The sequence below is a fragment of the Pyxicephalus adspersus genome, chromosome 2, assembly GCF_032062135.1.
Source record: "Pyxicephalus adspersus chromosome 2, UCB_Pads_2.0, whole genome shotgun sequence".
NCBI classification, from domain to species: Eukaryota; Metazoa; Chordata; class Amphibia; order Anura; family Pyxicephalidae; genus Pyxicephalus; species Pyxicephalus adspersus.
In genome coordinates this window covers 159065966-159082758 of record NC_092859.1, presented here as the reverse complement: position 1 = coordinate 159082758, position 16793 = coordinate 159065966, and the positions used below count along the sequence as shown (strand labels likewise).

The 16793-nt window shown below is 42.8% G+C and overlaps 1 protein-coding gene across 1 annotated transcript; it reads right to left on the bottom strand.

Moving 5' to 3' along the window:
- Positions 1-391: 391 nt before the first annotated feature.
- On the bottom strand, positions 392-16222 carry LOC140324785 (uncharacterized). The gene is made up of 8 exons (XM_072402895.1): positions 16137-16222; positions 13429-13584; positions 11629-11766; positions 9320-10733; positions 7646-7818; positions 6946-7016; positions 3384-3479; positions 392-979 (listed from the first exon to the last, which is right to left on the bottom strand). The coding sequence occupies exons 4-8, from the start codon at positions 10583-10585 to the stop codon at positions 846-848; spliced, it is 1740 nt and encodes a 579-aa protein (XP_072258996.1). The 5' UTR covers positions 10586-10733; positions 11629-11766; positions 13429-13584; positions 16137-16222; the 3' UTR covers positions 392-845.
- Between the last annotated feature and the right edge of the window lie 571 nt (positions 16223-16793).

Sequence of the window (16793 nt, the reverse complement as noted above, 5' to 3'; positions counted from 1 at the left end):
CAGTCCTCTAAGGTATTGCAGCCACCCAGCCTAGGTTGAGGCTTGAGTCGGGTGGGCCCAAAAATCGAGAAGCTTGCCCAGTCAGGAGACTTGTGCCCTGGGGGGTTCAGGCAAAGAGGCCCTAATCCCTTTAGGGATGGGACCATGCAAGGCGCCTGGTGCAATTTTTTGTGTGGTACACTTGTGCATTTTTTTGTTGCACCGGGTTTAGAATTGGACTATTTTCTACACCTGAAGATGTGCTTGCACACTGTGGATCTTCAAAAAAAAAAAAAATATGAGTCTGAATTCCTTTTCTTGTAAACTTCCCCAGTTATCAGGGGAATAAACCTCTGTGTATCATTTACTACAAGGGGCATGGAAGACAGATAAAATAAAGACACAGTTTACGTAGCTGCCAATCAGGTCATGTTATGGTCACATGCTGTAAACATGGCGTCCGCATTGGACAAAAACAGAACATCAAACAGCGATCGCTGCTTTGGCATTGCAGCAAATTAAAAAAAAAAAAACCTCAAAGTCTCTGCTGCTTGAAGGCACATGGAGAGGCAAAGGAAAAAGTTTTTTTTCCCACACAAGGGTCTTTAAGATTTTACTTCCTAATTAAACAGCTGGAAAGCCTGGAGTGTCACAGAATAAATCTGTAGCATAATATCTCCTTCATACAAACTATTTACTGAGCAAGGCAGATCTAAGGAAAGCAAATCTGTATATTGTTATTGACCACCCCATGTGCAAACTGAAATTCCTTGAACAGATGGAGCTTATTTGCAAAGTATTCCTGTGCTGCACCTGTGTGTTCAGAAAACCACGTTATTAGCATGCTGAGGACGCTGCATGAGCACTCAGCAAGGAGAGGTTCCAGGCTCCTTCACAGACGAATCAGCTTCTGGTTTTCGATGCCCCAGGGCTCTGTTCACCATTCTCTTTGCCACAGATGCATCTGTCTGAGGTCTGTCCTTGTAGGGCTGCAAAGATGCTGCAAAAGAAGAAATATTCCAGTTATATCACAGATGAGTTAGTACGTGATTTTGCTGTAGATTACCTTCATGGCTGGATCACCAGACCAGAATATTATTTAAAAAGATGAAGCAGATTTGAAAAGACTTTAGGTTCTATTAACTATCGTACCTGTACAATACCCCAGCTCTGTACAGGCTTATGGGATGACAGGATTATCTTTCTGCACAATACCCCAGTTCTGTACAGGTCCATAGGGTGGCGGCATTATCTTTCTGCGCAATACCCCAGTTCTGTTCAGGCTCACAGGGGGGCAGTATCATCTTCCGGCACAATACCCCAGTTCTGTACAGGCCCATAGGGTGGCAGTATTATCTTCTTGCACAATACCCCTGTTCTGTACTGGCCTCTAGGCAATAAAATTACCTTACCTGTTCTGAACTATAGGTTGTAGTTGTTTCTTTCTGCAGACTGGAATACCATTGTGTTTCTGCGACCAGACATAGGGATTAATTGTCACATTACTGCTGCACAATGCTATTTATGGAATAAGCTGAATATTTACATGCAGCGTCAATTATTCCAAAGGTTTCAAGCTTAAGAAAAAGAGAGGAATGGTAACATATGTTCCAAGAACTTCACATAAAATAAAGGGCACAGATATATACCAATAATGCCAGTCTGCTGTTTGAACTCTGTACCAACATCACCGCATATCACAGTGACAAGGGGCTCAAAAATTATTTCTAAAGTCTACCTACACTAGCCAAAGGCAAGAGTTTGCCCCTGAATGAATAGTGATCCACAGTGGGGTCTTAGGCCTATCACATGAAAGCAGCAATTTCTATAAATCCCTTAACACCAGGTTTATTTTTAATCTCCTGAGAAGTAAAATGGTACATTACAGTAAAAAGAAGAAGGAAAAAAAAAGTTTAAATTAAAGTGCTGTGCTTCTTGGGATAAAAACATCCACAGGTCGTATTATTGGGGTGTTAAAGTACAGGTTGTGATTTGTGTCATCTAAAACAAAATCCTTCTAAAATTTAATGTGCCCAACACGCTTGCAATTCTCAATAACACAAATGTTCTGTCTTGATGACACTTTATACTAATGTACCCAACCAGGGTTCCTCCAGAGGTTGCTGGGGGGTCCTTGAGCAATAAGCAGTTTGTGACACCAATGATGTTTTTGGCTATCTGTAAGGGTGACACTCCTCCCACTGGTCACCAACATATAAGCCATTCTTCCTATTAACCTTCAAGCTAATGTACTGTGAGCTGTGGCTATAGTGATTATAGCAGGGGGTCCCCGAAGACCTGAAAGTTATTTCAAGGGTTCCTCCATGTTGAAAAGCTCGAGAAAGGCAGCTTTATATTGTGAAAAGAAAAGTTGGCTGTTAAGTCTCTGCGGTTTACAATTTACAGGCAACTGCATCTTCCATATGAAAGGAACAAATACAAAATACTCCTGCACTGAACAGGTTACATTCTTGTTTAGGAAGAACTTGTACTCACCCTTGCTCCTGCAGTCTTCATGCAACTATTCCCCTGAAACGTCCTCCGTAAACTGCTCTGGGTTTCATTGGGGACACTCACAGCATCGTCTATATTGCAGACAATGGCCCTGCACTATGTGTGAGGATGCCGAGTGCTCACCCACAGTCCACAAGAGTTGAATTGAAGAGCAGCGAGCTGAATGGCAAGGTAAGTGTTTCCCATATTAGGCTATGCACACACTTTAGATGATCATCGGCCGATACGAGCCACAGATCAGAATCTGAGATGTCTACAAAGGCCGGCCAACGTTGCTCATGGATCTATCCTGCCGTTCCACGAATGACCCCAATGGAAGTGAAGGGAGGAGGGTGCAGAGGGGTGCCGCTCACTCATTTCCCCCTCTCCATAGAGCAGAATGGCACTGTATGTACAGCACTCGTTCATCTTTTTGATGTGAAAGATTGCTTTCAAAGACAAAAATCTAATGTGTGCACGCAGCCTTACTCTTCATATTAAACAGGATTTATATAGTGCCAACATATTACGCAGCGCTGTACATTAGATAGGGGATGCAAATGACAGACAGATACAGACAGAGACAGGAGGAGGAGAGGACCCTGCCTCGAAGAGCTTACAATCTAGGCTTAAAACTAAAAGATCATTATAAACAATCACTTCGGGCTATATATAAGTGATTCTGCTTTGTTCAGACACACACCACCATCCTGCCCAAATAAAAAGTCACAATCTATAAAAAATGACCAGAGGAACCAATAAATATGGCTGCCTAAGATGATACTTCTAAGTAATAAAACAAATACAATTAGGTTAATCTGTAAATTCGAATGGAGACGTAAAAATACCAAAAAATTTCAACATTAATTTTCCCCAAGACTAAAAAACATGGCGTTGAAATAAAGTTTTACCCATTTTATCATGAGCCCGTATCTTGGACTGACGGCTGGCCTGAGACAAAGGGCGGAACTTCATAGCGGGATGAGTCTTGCAGGAAGCAGCAAATGCTAAAAAAAGAAAGCAACAGTCACAAAAAGCCATCAAAACCAGCAGATAATCAAGTAATATAGTAGTAAAATTAAAAAAATAGGATTTTATTCTGCTTTCTACTATTGAGTTAAACCTCTGTAGTTATAAGATTTGCTTTGCTGCATTATCTTGAAGAAAATAAATTAAAAATCCTTAAGACTCAAAGGGCAAACTTCCTAACTACAGATATGTATGTTGTGCATTAGACGCGAGGTATTTATAATTGTTTCCAGTGACAGCAGGAATGAACAAACACTACAAAGACATTATTCATTGTTCTATAGATTGGAAAGGACAAGCAACCCGCCGCTTACCTCCCACAGGAAAAAGCAGTGGTCATTAGTAGTCGTTTAGCATCAGGAGACAGCGGTACAGACATTAGATTTTCACCCGACACAATCATAGATGTTTATTTCCAGTGACAAAATCCATGGTCTGTATGAAGTATGAGAAACCGTATCCATAGACACCCAGCAACACATGTTTTAGTGTATAGTTTAAATCATATCTTATTACTTCCATCTGCAGACCACACATACCTATAAATGTACTTACTAGACAAACATGATGATCACAAGGTATTGATATGTACCTAGGTCAAAAAGGGGATACATTGACCAAAGCTGAAGAAAGCACAGTGGCTCAGTAGTTAGCACTGCGGCCTTTGCAGTGCTGAGTTCCAGGTTCGAATCCCAGCCAGGACATATCTGCATGGAGTTTGCAGGTTCTGCCCGTGTTTGTGTGGGTTCCCTCCGGTACTTCAATTTCCTCCCACATTCCAAAAACATGCAGTTAGGTGAATTGGCTTCTTCCTAAAAAACGGACCTTAAACTGTAATAAATACATATGACTATGGTAAGGAAATTAAATTGTGAGCTCCTTTGAGGGACAGATAGTGACATGACTATGAGCTTTGTAAAGTGCTACCTATATTGTTGGTACTACATAAATACAATGTAATATTAATGATAATCCAATGAAAGTCTGGAGCCTCCGAGTAGGTCATTTCTTTAGGAAGATTGTTCTTTATCGCATACTGACAAGCTCCCCAAATAGGAAGGGAGGAGAAAGCTGCACAATAGGAATCACTAGGTTTGGCTCTGAAAGTATGGCCATACAAATAGGCATTTTTTTCTTCATATGCTGAGGAAGGTTATCTGGAGTGCTTTCAATGAGGAAAAGAATCATGATTTGAAATCAGCATGCTAAATGTGCATATTTGGGTGTATATTAAATATATATATATATGCAACAGGCTCAGAAGATGTATGGGTTTCCCATCGTTCTGACAAAAAAAGTAACTATCCTTTTCCAGAATTGTTTAATGTGTTTACAAAAGACGCAGTAGGGGGTACCACATGATGCCTTCATTAGTAGAGATCGGAGACTTAAGGAACATTTAATCCTTCAAGTTGGATCTACAAGAGAGTTGGACCACAGTTAAGCCTTTCTAAATAGGAACAGATCCATTAAGCACTTGGAGGGTAGCAAAGGGTTATGTTGGGAGCGTTTCCAGTCTCTGTAAAAAAAAAGATTAAAAAAACAAAAAAACAATGAAACATCTGGAGCTTTAAAGGACCCAAGAAAAAAAACCACCAAAAATAGACCAATCCTCAAGCTTTAGGGTATTGGGTACCACATCAACAAGGTCTGAGATGGTGTCCTTAAAAAGAAACTAAACTGATTTGAAAAAAAAATGTTAATAGGCAGGTTTATTATTGCAGAAGAGATTCCCTACTGCAATTCCATAATTTACCAGCCTGTTTACAGTCATTTTCCTAATGCACACTGGGCTGTGAATGTGCAGGAGTTGAATTATTCCAGCCTGGGTAAATTAATCAAGATGGCCAAAAATCCAGAATTAGAAAAAAAAACAATAGTCGAACATGACAGCACCCGTGCCAGAAGGAAGTCAGGCGAAAGCAATTAACAAACAGTAATCAGGCAGATATTTATCTATTATATGAAGAAGAAACATTGCCTGTGCCTTCTGCAATAAAGGACCTGCCTGCTTGCAATTTTTTAAATATTAGGTGTAGTTCCACTTTAACCCTGGGTAACCAGCATGGCAATGAATCCCCTCAAAGAAACTCTGGTAGAGACTCCAAATAAGCTGCAACAATAAAGTAAGTTAAGCTTCAGGTACTCACACCATTCTAACAGCTGGTGGCGGATAAAGGTGGCATAGACAAAGGTGACCAGGTCACAGTAAACGAGGAGCAGGTTTTTAGGATTTGAGTTGCAAGTGGAATCAGAAAGCAGAAGCATGGGGATACCACCTCAACACTCAATGGGGGGAAAGAAAACATGGAATGCCCTGTGTGAAACGTCATTCATTACAGCTTTAACCCCATCTGTGGTGGAAACTGCTGAATCTTTAAAGGCCTAAGGAGAGTGGAAAGAGGTAAATTCTAATGCTTGGCTTAACCGACCTATTCATGGAGCAAGTTTTCAGAGACTGGGCAAGGGCAGAAGCAATGTGAATAAATCCAGATATGGGAAACACTGGGGATGGACAGCATCCCACACAAAAACCAGCACCCAAAAGTTACTTCTAGATTTTGTTAGCAATGTCTCGATTTGTGGGGTCCTGGACTGATACTCAGAAAGATGAGAGCCGCCTGCATAGCTGTAATTGGGAGAGGTCAGCCCCTGCAGAAGTGTAGACATAACAGTAGAGAAAACAAGAATTATGCAAAGGGCTAAATATGGAGTTAGTCAGCAGAGCTGATTAAAACAATTTGATGCAAATATCTGTGCAGAGCCCTGTAATTATTGCATGTATATGATTAATAGGATGATTGACAGACGTTCCATGGTGGGTTCAGGTCTGTTGCGTCCTGCACAGCTGTTAGTAGGATAGTAAATTCAATAGATAGAATGTAGATTCAGCATGTACCTGCACAGGGCAGGGTGTATCACGATATTCAAAATGGTCTGTGTATTATTATTACACAGTAGTTATATAGCGCCATCATATTACGCAGTGGTGTACAGAGTCCATAGTCATGTGACTAGCTGTCCATCAAAGGAGCTCACAATCTAATGTCCCTACCATAGTCATATGTCTTTTTTAATACAGTCTAAGGTCAATTTTGGAAGGAAGCCAATTAACCTAACTGTATTTTTTTGGGATGTGGGAGGAAACCAGAGTACCCGGAGGAAACCCACATAAACACAGAGAGAACCTACAAACTCCATGCAAATAGTGTCCTGGTCGGGATTCGAACCTGGGACTCAGCACTGCTAAAGCCAGAACGCTAACCTATGAGCCACTGTGCTGCCCAAATTTATATACACAAATTTATTCCGGATTTTAGTAATAAACAATACAAATGTTCAGTGAAAATGCAAAGTGATGAACGCCTTTCCATGAACAGCCCGCTGTCAGCATACTCAGCTCATGTCACATTCCACAAAACTGACATCACATCTACATCTTACCATCCTCAGGGCTGGAAAATATTCCCAGGGCATGCTTCTGATCAACCCACAGCAGACGGAAATCTTTTTCTCTGTAGACAAAACAAAACTGGCTTAGAGTCCCAACCCCTACATACTCCAAGTGATGGTACAGTGTAAAGATCGAAATCATTAAATAAATAAGTCTTATGCAAGAGTTTTGACAAGCAGTGATCCAGGCAAATACCAAAATTAGGATTCCAGATATTTGCCCTTATTATGTTTAAATGTTTGCTCTGATAATGATTTAGGCCGATACTATGGGTACAGTGAAAAATTTCAGATCATAGATTTCTTTTTCCATTTTTAATTGAAAGCAAATTTCCGATGTGCACTGGTATACAAAAAGGTGGCATATGAATTTCAAGATTGTCAGACTGAAGGCTGATCCTTAGAAATACTAGAATTCACCTTGTTTCAGAATTCTCCCCAGAAATGTTTTTAAGCTGGGTGAGAAGAAGTTGTAGGTGGGTGGAAGCCCCTGCATTGTGAACCAACTTTTTAGTAACCGGCCAAAAACAGCTGGGTGGTTACTGACATGTCCCGGGTGGTGCGCCCGGCTTAAAGGGAACACTGCGGTCTTGTGTATACAGCAGCTTTGGATACCCAAAGCTCAGACGCCACTGTTCTGAGTGAACTACAACTCCCAGAAAGCTTTATTGGTAGCATTAACTTTTCCTACCTGTATTCCAAGAAAGGCTCCATCAGATCATCAGTGGTAAGTGTTGGGGAAAAGCCGTATATCTCAATAATGTGGCCAAATCTCCCATGATCCACCTGCGTTTCTGTATATTCTGAGAAATCCCCTATAAGAGGCTGGATGTGCACATCATTCTCACTTACATGGGTAATGATCTGAAATGAAGAAGACATTTTGCTTTACATTCACAATAGTATTTATACTTTTATACATCATAATCATCTAGAGCTAGAAAGCCTGTAAAAACAAAGGCATTCCTGAATTACCTCAGTTTACCACTTGGTGGCAACATTCACCCAATATTGTTTTTTATTCACTATTATAACATGCACAAACTATGTTGGCTTATTAACCTGTATTGTTTTTTTAACAGGCACATAATATTTAAACATATTTTCACTTTACATAAAAATATAGACAACCCTTATAAGTAAAGAAAAAATGTTGTTTTTTTTTTTTTTAAAAAAAAAGGGTGCAGCACCATCCTTTTAAGTCTTGATAGCCACAACAATCAAGACTGAATGGGAGCACAGAGCCTCCCGGGATACCTAAGTCACACATCCCGGGAAGTTCTGGGTGCTCCTTCTGCACACGGATGATCTTGGGCATGCACAGAAGAGGTATTTTGTCCACTAAGGGGAAAGAGATACCGATCTCACACATGTGCAGTCTTTTTTTTTCCCCCCTTTACAGCGTGCTACGTCACCCAATATCCCACCTGTGCCGTGCAAGGTCAGGTGATGTACCAAGAAGACAAGATGGAAGAGAAGAAAAAAAGATGGTGGTGCCCGGTGCTTCCTCTAGGCCAAGACAAAGAGGAATTATAGGATGACATAGGACTGGGTTGAGGGAAGGGCCAGCGTCATTGAGGAATCTGCAGGATTAAAGGTAAGTGTATTTTTTTTTTTTCAGTTTAGTTCCGCTTTAAACTTGTATCATGCAGGGAAAGGTAAAACACTCCAACAGGTTTTTTTTCATGAACCCTGCTAGGGATATTTCCTTTCACCTCCTGTTCTAAAAATGCAACAGAAAATGAGAGGAACAAAAATTTTCATCCTAGACAGTTGCTCTAAAAGCAGGCGCCCCCATTGGAGGATTTTCTCCCACCTGTTGACCTGATAAAAACCTAAAATGTAGGATTTGCACTTTCTGCCGTGATGGTGGACACCTACACCCCAGAGGAGTCACAAACTGCAATAAATACCTGACAGTAGGTCTAACCTTTCCCTACTTTATCCAATAAATACATTTTTTTTAATATATATTTGTGATTTGTTGAAAATCCTTAATCTATTCTGGCTGTGCAAAATCACAGCCGATTTCAATGCTATTTAACGTTTCTATATCCCTGTGTGAATCACCTCTTGAAATCATTCAAACCTTTACTCTGCTTTCTTAACTCCCAGGTACATATTTAGTGTTCAACCCAGAATTTCTTTTAGGCTGGGTGGGAAGAAGCTGTAGGTGGGTGGCAGCCCCAGTATTGTGACCCAACTTATCAGTAACCACCCAAAAACAGCCGGGTGGTTGCTGAAATGTGCCAGGTGGTGCGCCCAGCTAAAAGGGGCTGGGGAGAGCACTGCATATAGACACACAGAGCTCTGGTTCCTAATACCAAGTTCTTTCTGCAGTTTTTCCAGAAGTGTCTCTGCTCACCTCAGTCATAATTTGTTCAAGCATTTTCTGTTTATCTTCATCATTGCCCGTTAGATCTTCTGCTCCCATTTGCACAGAGCTGCTGCAAGTTGGAAGAAGTTTGGTCAGATTTTGGTCTTCTTCTGGTAAGCCAGACGTCTGGTGTGATTCAGATATGCCAGGCTTAGTGGATTTACCAGTAGATATGTCTTGTACTTCTTCATCTTTCCTATTGCCACCATCTACATCAGGAACAGGAAATATATTTACAGATATGGTATTTGAGACAGAGCCAGATGTTTCCATTTCCACATCATCACAATGTCTTTCAAGTTTGGTCACACATTTATTATCTTCCATGATTGCTTCTTCTTGTACCTTGGCACAGCCAGCTGCTTCTTTGATATCCAATTTACAGACTTCAGGTGTCTCAGCTTCACCTGTATCTTGGAATAAATCCAGATTGGGTCTATTGTTTTCCGTTTTGTTGCTTTCTGTCCTCACTTCACAGCTTTCTGTTTTGCAGTATGTTCCTTCCTGACTTTGCACTGTCTTTTCTACATTTTTTCTACATTCACCCTCTGCAGGGCTTTTATTTTTATCCAGTTCCTGTGACCTTGGCGCTGGTTCTAGAGGACTCTCAATTGTCTCTCCCAGATTTTGAGTGTTCATTTCTAACTTTTCTGCATATTCTGTTCCTTTTTCTTCCACGCTTTCTGATTTAATCTTCAGGTTGTCAAAGTCTTTCCTGATCTTTGTTTCTACCTCACCCTCCTTCTCTTGTATCTTCTTACTGACCTCCAGACCCTTTGATAGCCCACCTGAGATCAGCACTGTTTTTATGTGGTCCAGTACTTTCTCCTGTGCATAAGAATTCTTCTCGGTTTCTTGATATTTTTCTATGCCAATATCAGACACATCTTGACCTTTGTGTCCTGTGTCTTGCACAGCTTTGCCCAGTGTATCAACGTTTTCAGGCACATGACTGCTTGATCTCTCCTTTGGTAACCCTTGGCTTGATAGTCCATGGACCGGTTCATTGCAGTCCACTAATCTCTCCTTTGCTTCTGCATTGTCCAATAATACTTCATCTTTCTTCTCAGTGTTCTCTTGTAATTCCACTCTTCCCTGTCCATTCATGTCAACTGTTGTTTTTGTCACTTGCACTAGTTGACCCTTGTGATATGTATACCTCTGACATTCTCGGACTTCAGATTCTCCATCCTTTATTCTACTGTGTTGTCTTTCTCTGGATTTCCAACAATGCTTTCCCTTGGCCACATACATTGCTTTATCTGGTCTCGCATCCTTTCTTTGCCTCCAGTTTTGTCTTCCTCTTCCAGACTCTGATTTTTTGTTGTAAGAGCTGCTCCAAAATCGATTGTAATTTTTATCTGGGGTATTGCCCCGGGAATCTTCGGACTGTGTGGGCAGCCTAGGAAGATGAAAAAAGGAAAATTACACCATAACCTTATGGAAATATACAGCATTACTATATACAGTGGTACCTTGGTATAAAGTTCAGAATCTGTTCCAGATACTTGGATACCAAACAGGACTTATACCAAACAAATTTTTCCCATAAGAAAGAAAAGGAAACTGATTAATCTGTTCCCATGCAGAAAAAAATCCTATTGTTATTGGTATATTAGACATCGCGATGGGGTTGTATAGAATAATTTAAACACTGCTTAATACTAAAATACACAAATACAAGATAGATGAAATAAATTAAACTTTAAACCTTTTAGGTTTATTAAACTTTAAACCAAGCTTTATCTTGATGAGAAGAGTCGAGTGCCTACTAGGATGGTGCTGAGAAGGGAGGAGGAGGAGATGTTCTGTAATTCACAGAGAGATATAGCGCGGGTTGTTCATTGAATGGTGGCAACTGGCATACTAACACTTGTGGGCAGTTGTGCCTTTGTCTCGAGAGAGATAAACAAGGGTGGCGTGCGGTGTTGTGACTCAATTTGACCCATACAAGTTCTAGCTCAAAGGTTGTATACCAAGCAAGATTCTTCATGTCCAAACGGGACTTATACCAAATTAGACTTATTCCAAAACGGACTTATACCGAGGTACCACTGTATATTTGCATGTTAAACGGCAGCAACGACAAATCATGAAAAAGGATGTAAAGTCTAAAGTAAAAAGCAGTAACTGTCACACAGTCATCATGTTTTTATTATAAAACTGTATCCTGAATACCCTTTGTATTAATATTATTAATAATAACAATAATACTAATATTAATAAACAGGATTTATATAGAGGCTACTGAACAAATGAAGACAATAGCTTTGTCAACATACATACATTTATCTCACCTGATCCCTGCATGGCAAATCACAGTACGGCGCTGCCACCCTTCACCTACAGAAAAGCTGCTAAGTGTATCATAAGACTGCGTGCACCGGTGGATAAGGTAACGAAATCGGCTGGAGACAGGCGGGAACAAAAGAACCCTGCAAGGCAAAAAAAACAAAGAAAGAAAATGCTGGGGGTGAAGCCATGAATTCAAATCTATCATAAGGAGTTCTCACAAAAGCATGCAAAGACCTAAATTTGCCATATTATTCAAAGAATTGCTGGACATCCAAGAACGACCTGACCGCCGGATGTGTATCGGCCTCATTCTTCTGTTCTATTCTATACAGAAAATGAAAATTTTCACTTCTTGTTCCTCCTTCTACCTTGTTTACAGTCTCTGTGGTGTTTTTTATTATTACAAGTTAAAGACCCAGAATATACACCAAGTATACCAGTTTCACCAAAGCTCCATTTCTACAGCTGTTACCCTATAGCCCTGGTCTGACTTCCACCCATAATGCATCTTGCTGCCTCAACCAGCCTGCCCACTTCCCTAGGTGAATGACACACATTTACCGGGCCATCCACATAACCAAAAATAAAATAGATTCATCAGACCATCCTTCAATTGCTCCATATTCCAGATCTAAATCTCATGTGCCCATTGTTACAGCTGTTGACGCTGGACAGGGGTCAGCGTTGGCACTCTGATAGTATGAAGCTACACAGACTCATATCTAGCAATTTGCAATCAACTGTGTGTTCTGACACCTTTTTGCCAGTGCCAGCTCACCAATTGCCTTCCTTGGTTCACTTTGTCTGGGTCAATGTTTCCCAACATTTAATACGGAGGTTGCTGGGAGTTCCATGAGCAAAGAGCAGTTTGTGTCTCGCAGGTCAATTTAAGTGACACCAATGATCTTTTTGGTTATCTGTAAGGGTGGCATTCTTCCCAATGGCCAGCAATGTAAGAGGAATTCTTCCCACTGACCACCACACTAATGTACTAAGCTGTAAATATAATAAATATAATTATATACTAAATAATTATAGAAGGGGGAGCCTGAAGATCTGAAAGTTATTTCAAGGGTTCTCCCATTGTAAAAAGGTTGAGAAACCCCGATCTAGATACTAACCTCTGCATACCAGGGAGACGTAGCTTAGAAACAAGCAAGATAACCACTGCTCTTCCCAATACAGGTAGTCCCCGGGTTACATGCGATATAGGGACTGTAGGTTTGTTCTTAAGTTGAATTTGAATGTAAGTCGGAACAGGTACATTATTTTAATAAATGCAATTAGGACAGATGTTTGTCTCAACATAATATTAGGCAGCGTGGTGTCAGTTACTGTATAAAATCCTCACTGTGAGTTAATCACAAACTAAGCAAAAAAACAACTGCAGAGTTTGTCTTGGTGATTAAGAAGTTACAAGAGGTTGCAGTAGAGCTCAGTCCTTAATATCAACCATATCAAGATTTCTTCTGAAAGTCATGCAAACCAGCCCCTCCCCCCTTCAAGCCTCTGTTCTACACAGGAGCAAGCAGGGAAGCCCTGTTCTTATCTAGGAGTTGTCAGTATGTCAAATGTCCTTAACCCGGGGACTACTTGTAAATAAAACTCAGCTCTGCCTTTGGTCAGTGAAAAACTCTGCAGAGGATTCTCCCTACAACTCATTTTATCATAGCCGTCTTCTACCATGTGAATGATGCAATGAACATCCTGTATACCATCAGGCCTGGTGCCCACACACGGGTCGGAACGACTTCACTGACACCCGGTGATTAGGATTCACATGTGGTACAACATTCACTTACGCCTTGTGATTTCCCTGTTGTAAGTAATGGTTGAGTTCAGCTGACACAAGCGTGTAGAAGTCATGCTCCTGTTCGGTCAGGGTCACCCCATCTAAACTCGGAAGATCCAGGTTGATGATGATCCACGGATGACACGAGCAGAAAACTAACAGAGAACTAAAGAGATGAACATATTTAAAGCTTAACGTTTACAAACAGTGACTGAATACATTTGTATAATTGGCTTATGTGATGATAGTAATCTCCCCATTTGCAAAGACATTGATATAGCTATAGTCATCTCCCCGGCCCCTTTTAGCTGGGCGCACCACCCGGCACTTTTCAGTAAACACCCGGCTGTTTTTGGGTGGTTACTGATAACTTGGGTCACAATACAGTATTCAACCCAGGAATTTTTTTAAGCCGGGTGGGAAGAAGCCGAAGAACCCAACTCTTCAGTGACCACCCAAAAACAGTTTTTGGGTGGTCACTGAAAAGTGCCGGGTGGTGCGCCTGTCTAAAAGAGGCCAGGGAGAACACTGCAATACAGCAGCTGCCACCTGCCCACAGCTTCTTCCCTATCAAGGAAGAATACTGAACTAACAGCACCACACCGGTGTATTGTGCACCTGGGGGCTGCCAACTGCGCGGCATCACACCACAGGTCTGAAAGAAACGATTTAACCTTTCATCACCTTGGTGTTGCTGATCTCCAACCTGCAGGCACCAATTTCAGCAGCAGCTGAACATCAATGCCCAGGATTTCCAATGGTGATAACACTAAAGGCACTATGAGCATGGCTCCTTGCAATCTGGACAGGAGGTGCGTGACAGGGCGACAACACAGAGATTGGAGGATCCTCATAAAGTGTTGTCTCCGTATTAGCAAAGTGCCGGATATCAGGCATAACAAAAATAATGACAAAAATTCTTTACGATTTTGGTAGTTGCAATGTTCTCCCCAGACCCTTTTAGCTGGGTGCACCACCCAGCACTTTTTAATAAACACCCAGCTGTTTTTTGGGTGATTACTGAAGAGTTTGGTCACAGTATAGGGGCTGCCACTTACTACAGCTTCTTCCCATACAGCTTAAAAACATTTCTGGGGAGAATACTGGGTTGGATTTGGAGTGACCAACGGGGAGGGAGAAAACCTACGGCAGGCTTTTATTGCCATCTGTCTGGAGGAGAGTTCATTAGTTCCCAAGGTAAGCCGGGATTTCCGGGTGACCCTGGCAAGCAAAGTGGATTTTTTTTTCGAATCTCACGAAACGTGATCCACTAAATAAAAACCCTGTCTTCAGGGAAAAAAAAGTGCAAAAACACCAAACAAAAAACGTGCACTACTATGGTGATCCCTCCTCTAAAGAGGAAGGGCCACCCAATTTCCCCAGACCCCCTGGGGCAAGGCTCCTGACGGAAGCTGGGTACTAAGGCCATCCAGCCAAAGCCGGAGTGGACCTACTAGCCCGTATGACCGAAGTCAGACGGGGTCCTTTTCTCTATGGGCCTGCATAGGCAGTCCCAACGGATACTAGGCTGGGAGCTCCCCCGAAGAGAGATGCCCAGTAAGGGAGAGCGCCTGACCATAAGGCCAAAGCACTCCCCAAGATCTCAGGGCCGGCCCATAAAGGAACAGGATCAGGCACATGACTGGCGGTCCTCTGCAGCTACAGGGCACAAACGGGTCCCATGCAGGTAAAATATACAACGTTGGGTGCCATGCTCCTATGAGGTATTATTTGGGGTCCCCTGTGGGAACTAAAAGTCCCCTCCAGTTATAAAATAGGGTTCCCTATGAGGTAATAATTGGGGTCCCCTGCAGGTTTCTTTTATGACTTGTGGGCTCTCTGCAGTTTTGGAATGTAATGTGGGGAGCCCCATGTCTTTGGGATAAAATTAGGGGTACCCCACAGCTATAAAGTACAATTTAGGATTAGAAACTTTGGGGTACATATAGGGTCCACTGAAGCACAAGGTCTTCCTTGCAGCTTTGGGGTACAAGTGGGGGGTCCTCAACACCTCAGTGATGCGTCTATGGGTTTTCTGAACGATAATTAGAACTATGGGGTCCCCCTGCAGGAGTACCACACTACTAGGGGACCCTCAGCAACTGTACAATGCTACCGGGGACCCCTGCAGGTGCTCAACACTACCAGGGGGCCTCCTGCAGGTGTATGACACTACTGGGGGTCCCCCTGCGGGTGAACAATTCTACACTACTAGGTGGCCCCCCTGCAGGCGCACGAAGCTGCTAGGGGCCCCCTGCCTGGGGCACGATTAGTCCCTATTAGCATTGTGCACCTGCCGGGGGGCCCCTAGTAACGTACACGATGCTACTAGGGGCCCCTCGGCAGGTATTTGATACAAATAGATCCCCTGCAGCTTTGGGGTTACAGTTGGGGTCCCTAGCAGCTTGGTGACAGCACTGGGTCAGCCCAGATAACAGCTGGGGGTCTCGCTCCCCAGATCGCCCCATAGGACCCCATGGCTGGACCACCAGACCCATGCGATGACCCCAATAGGTCAGGGGGTGTCAGACCCCCCACCTCTAATGTCTGTAGCAGCCAGGAAATCAGCATTTTCTATGGGCAGCCAGCAGTGCGGCCTCCAATCATCTCTTCAGGATTCCTTCACCACACAGAACTGACAGGGCCCCTCCCCCACCATAATATAAATGTATAGAGGACTACAAGTCCCAGCATTCCCCGTGCAGGAGAGAATATTACAGCAGATGGAATGTTGTGCCTGGCGGTGTAATTATATCGCAGAACCGGGGGCCTTGCACCGGGGCTCGGTGCCCAGACACCGACCCTCATTACTCATCCCCCCCCGTACCTGACAGGACAGACCGGCCTTCTCTTTCTTCCCGCTCTACAGAGAACTCACCGGAACACAGCGCTCCTAGCGGCACTTCTTAGTAATACATGACTGATTAGTCACAGCGTCAGTAATACCTGACTGGTTAGACACAGCGTCATCTGGTGGTACCTCTCAGTAATACATGACCTATTGGACACACCGCCACCTGGCGGATCCTCTCATTAATACACACCAGGAGGTAGCTAAATGGGAGGAAAACAGGGAGGGAAGGGGGCAATTATTTGGGGATCAGTTCTGGTAACTATAAGTAAGAACTGGAATGTGGTCAGTGGGGTATCGTAGAGGAGTGTGAGGGGGTCAGTGGGGTATCATGGAGGGGTGTGAGGGGGTCAGTGGGGTATCATGGAGGGGGTGAGGGGGTCAGTGGTGTATCATAGAGGGGTGTGACGGGGTCAGTGGGATATCATGGAGGGAGTCAGTGGGGTATCATGGAGGGGGTGACGGGGTCAGTGGTGTATCATGGAGGGGTGTGAGGGGGTCAGTGGGGTATCATGGAAGGGGTG

What these genes read in the sequence shown, in the direction of transcription:
- LOC140324785 (XM_072402895.1), bottom strand. Translation starts at nt 10,585, where the DNA reads ATGTATGTGGCCAAGGGAAAGCATTGTTGGAAATCCAGAGAAAGACAA. An exon ending in TTGAACAAATTATGACTGAG is followed by an intron (nt 7,819 to 9,319) that starts GTGAGCAGAGAC and finishes TCTTCATTTCAG; the next exon opens with ATCATTACCCATGTAAGTGA. An exon ending in GAGCCTTTCTTGGAATACAG is followed by an intron (nt 7,017 to 7,645) that starts GTAGGAAAAGTT and finishes TTTTGTCTACAG; the next exon opens with AGAAAAAGATTTCCGTCTGC.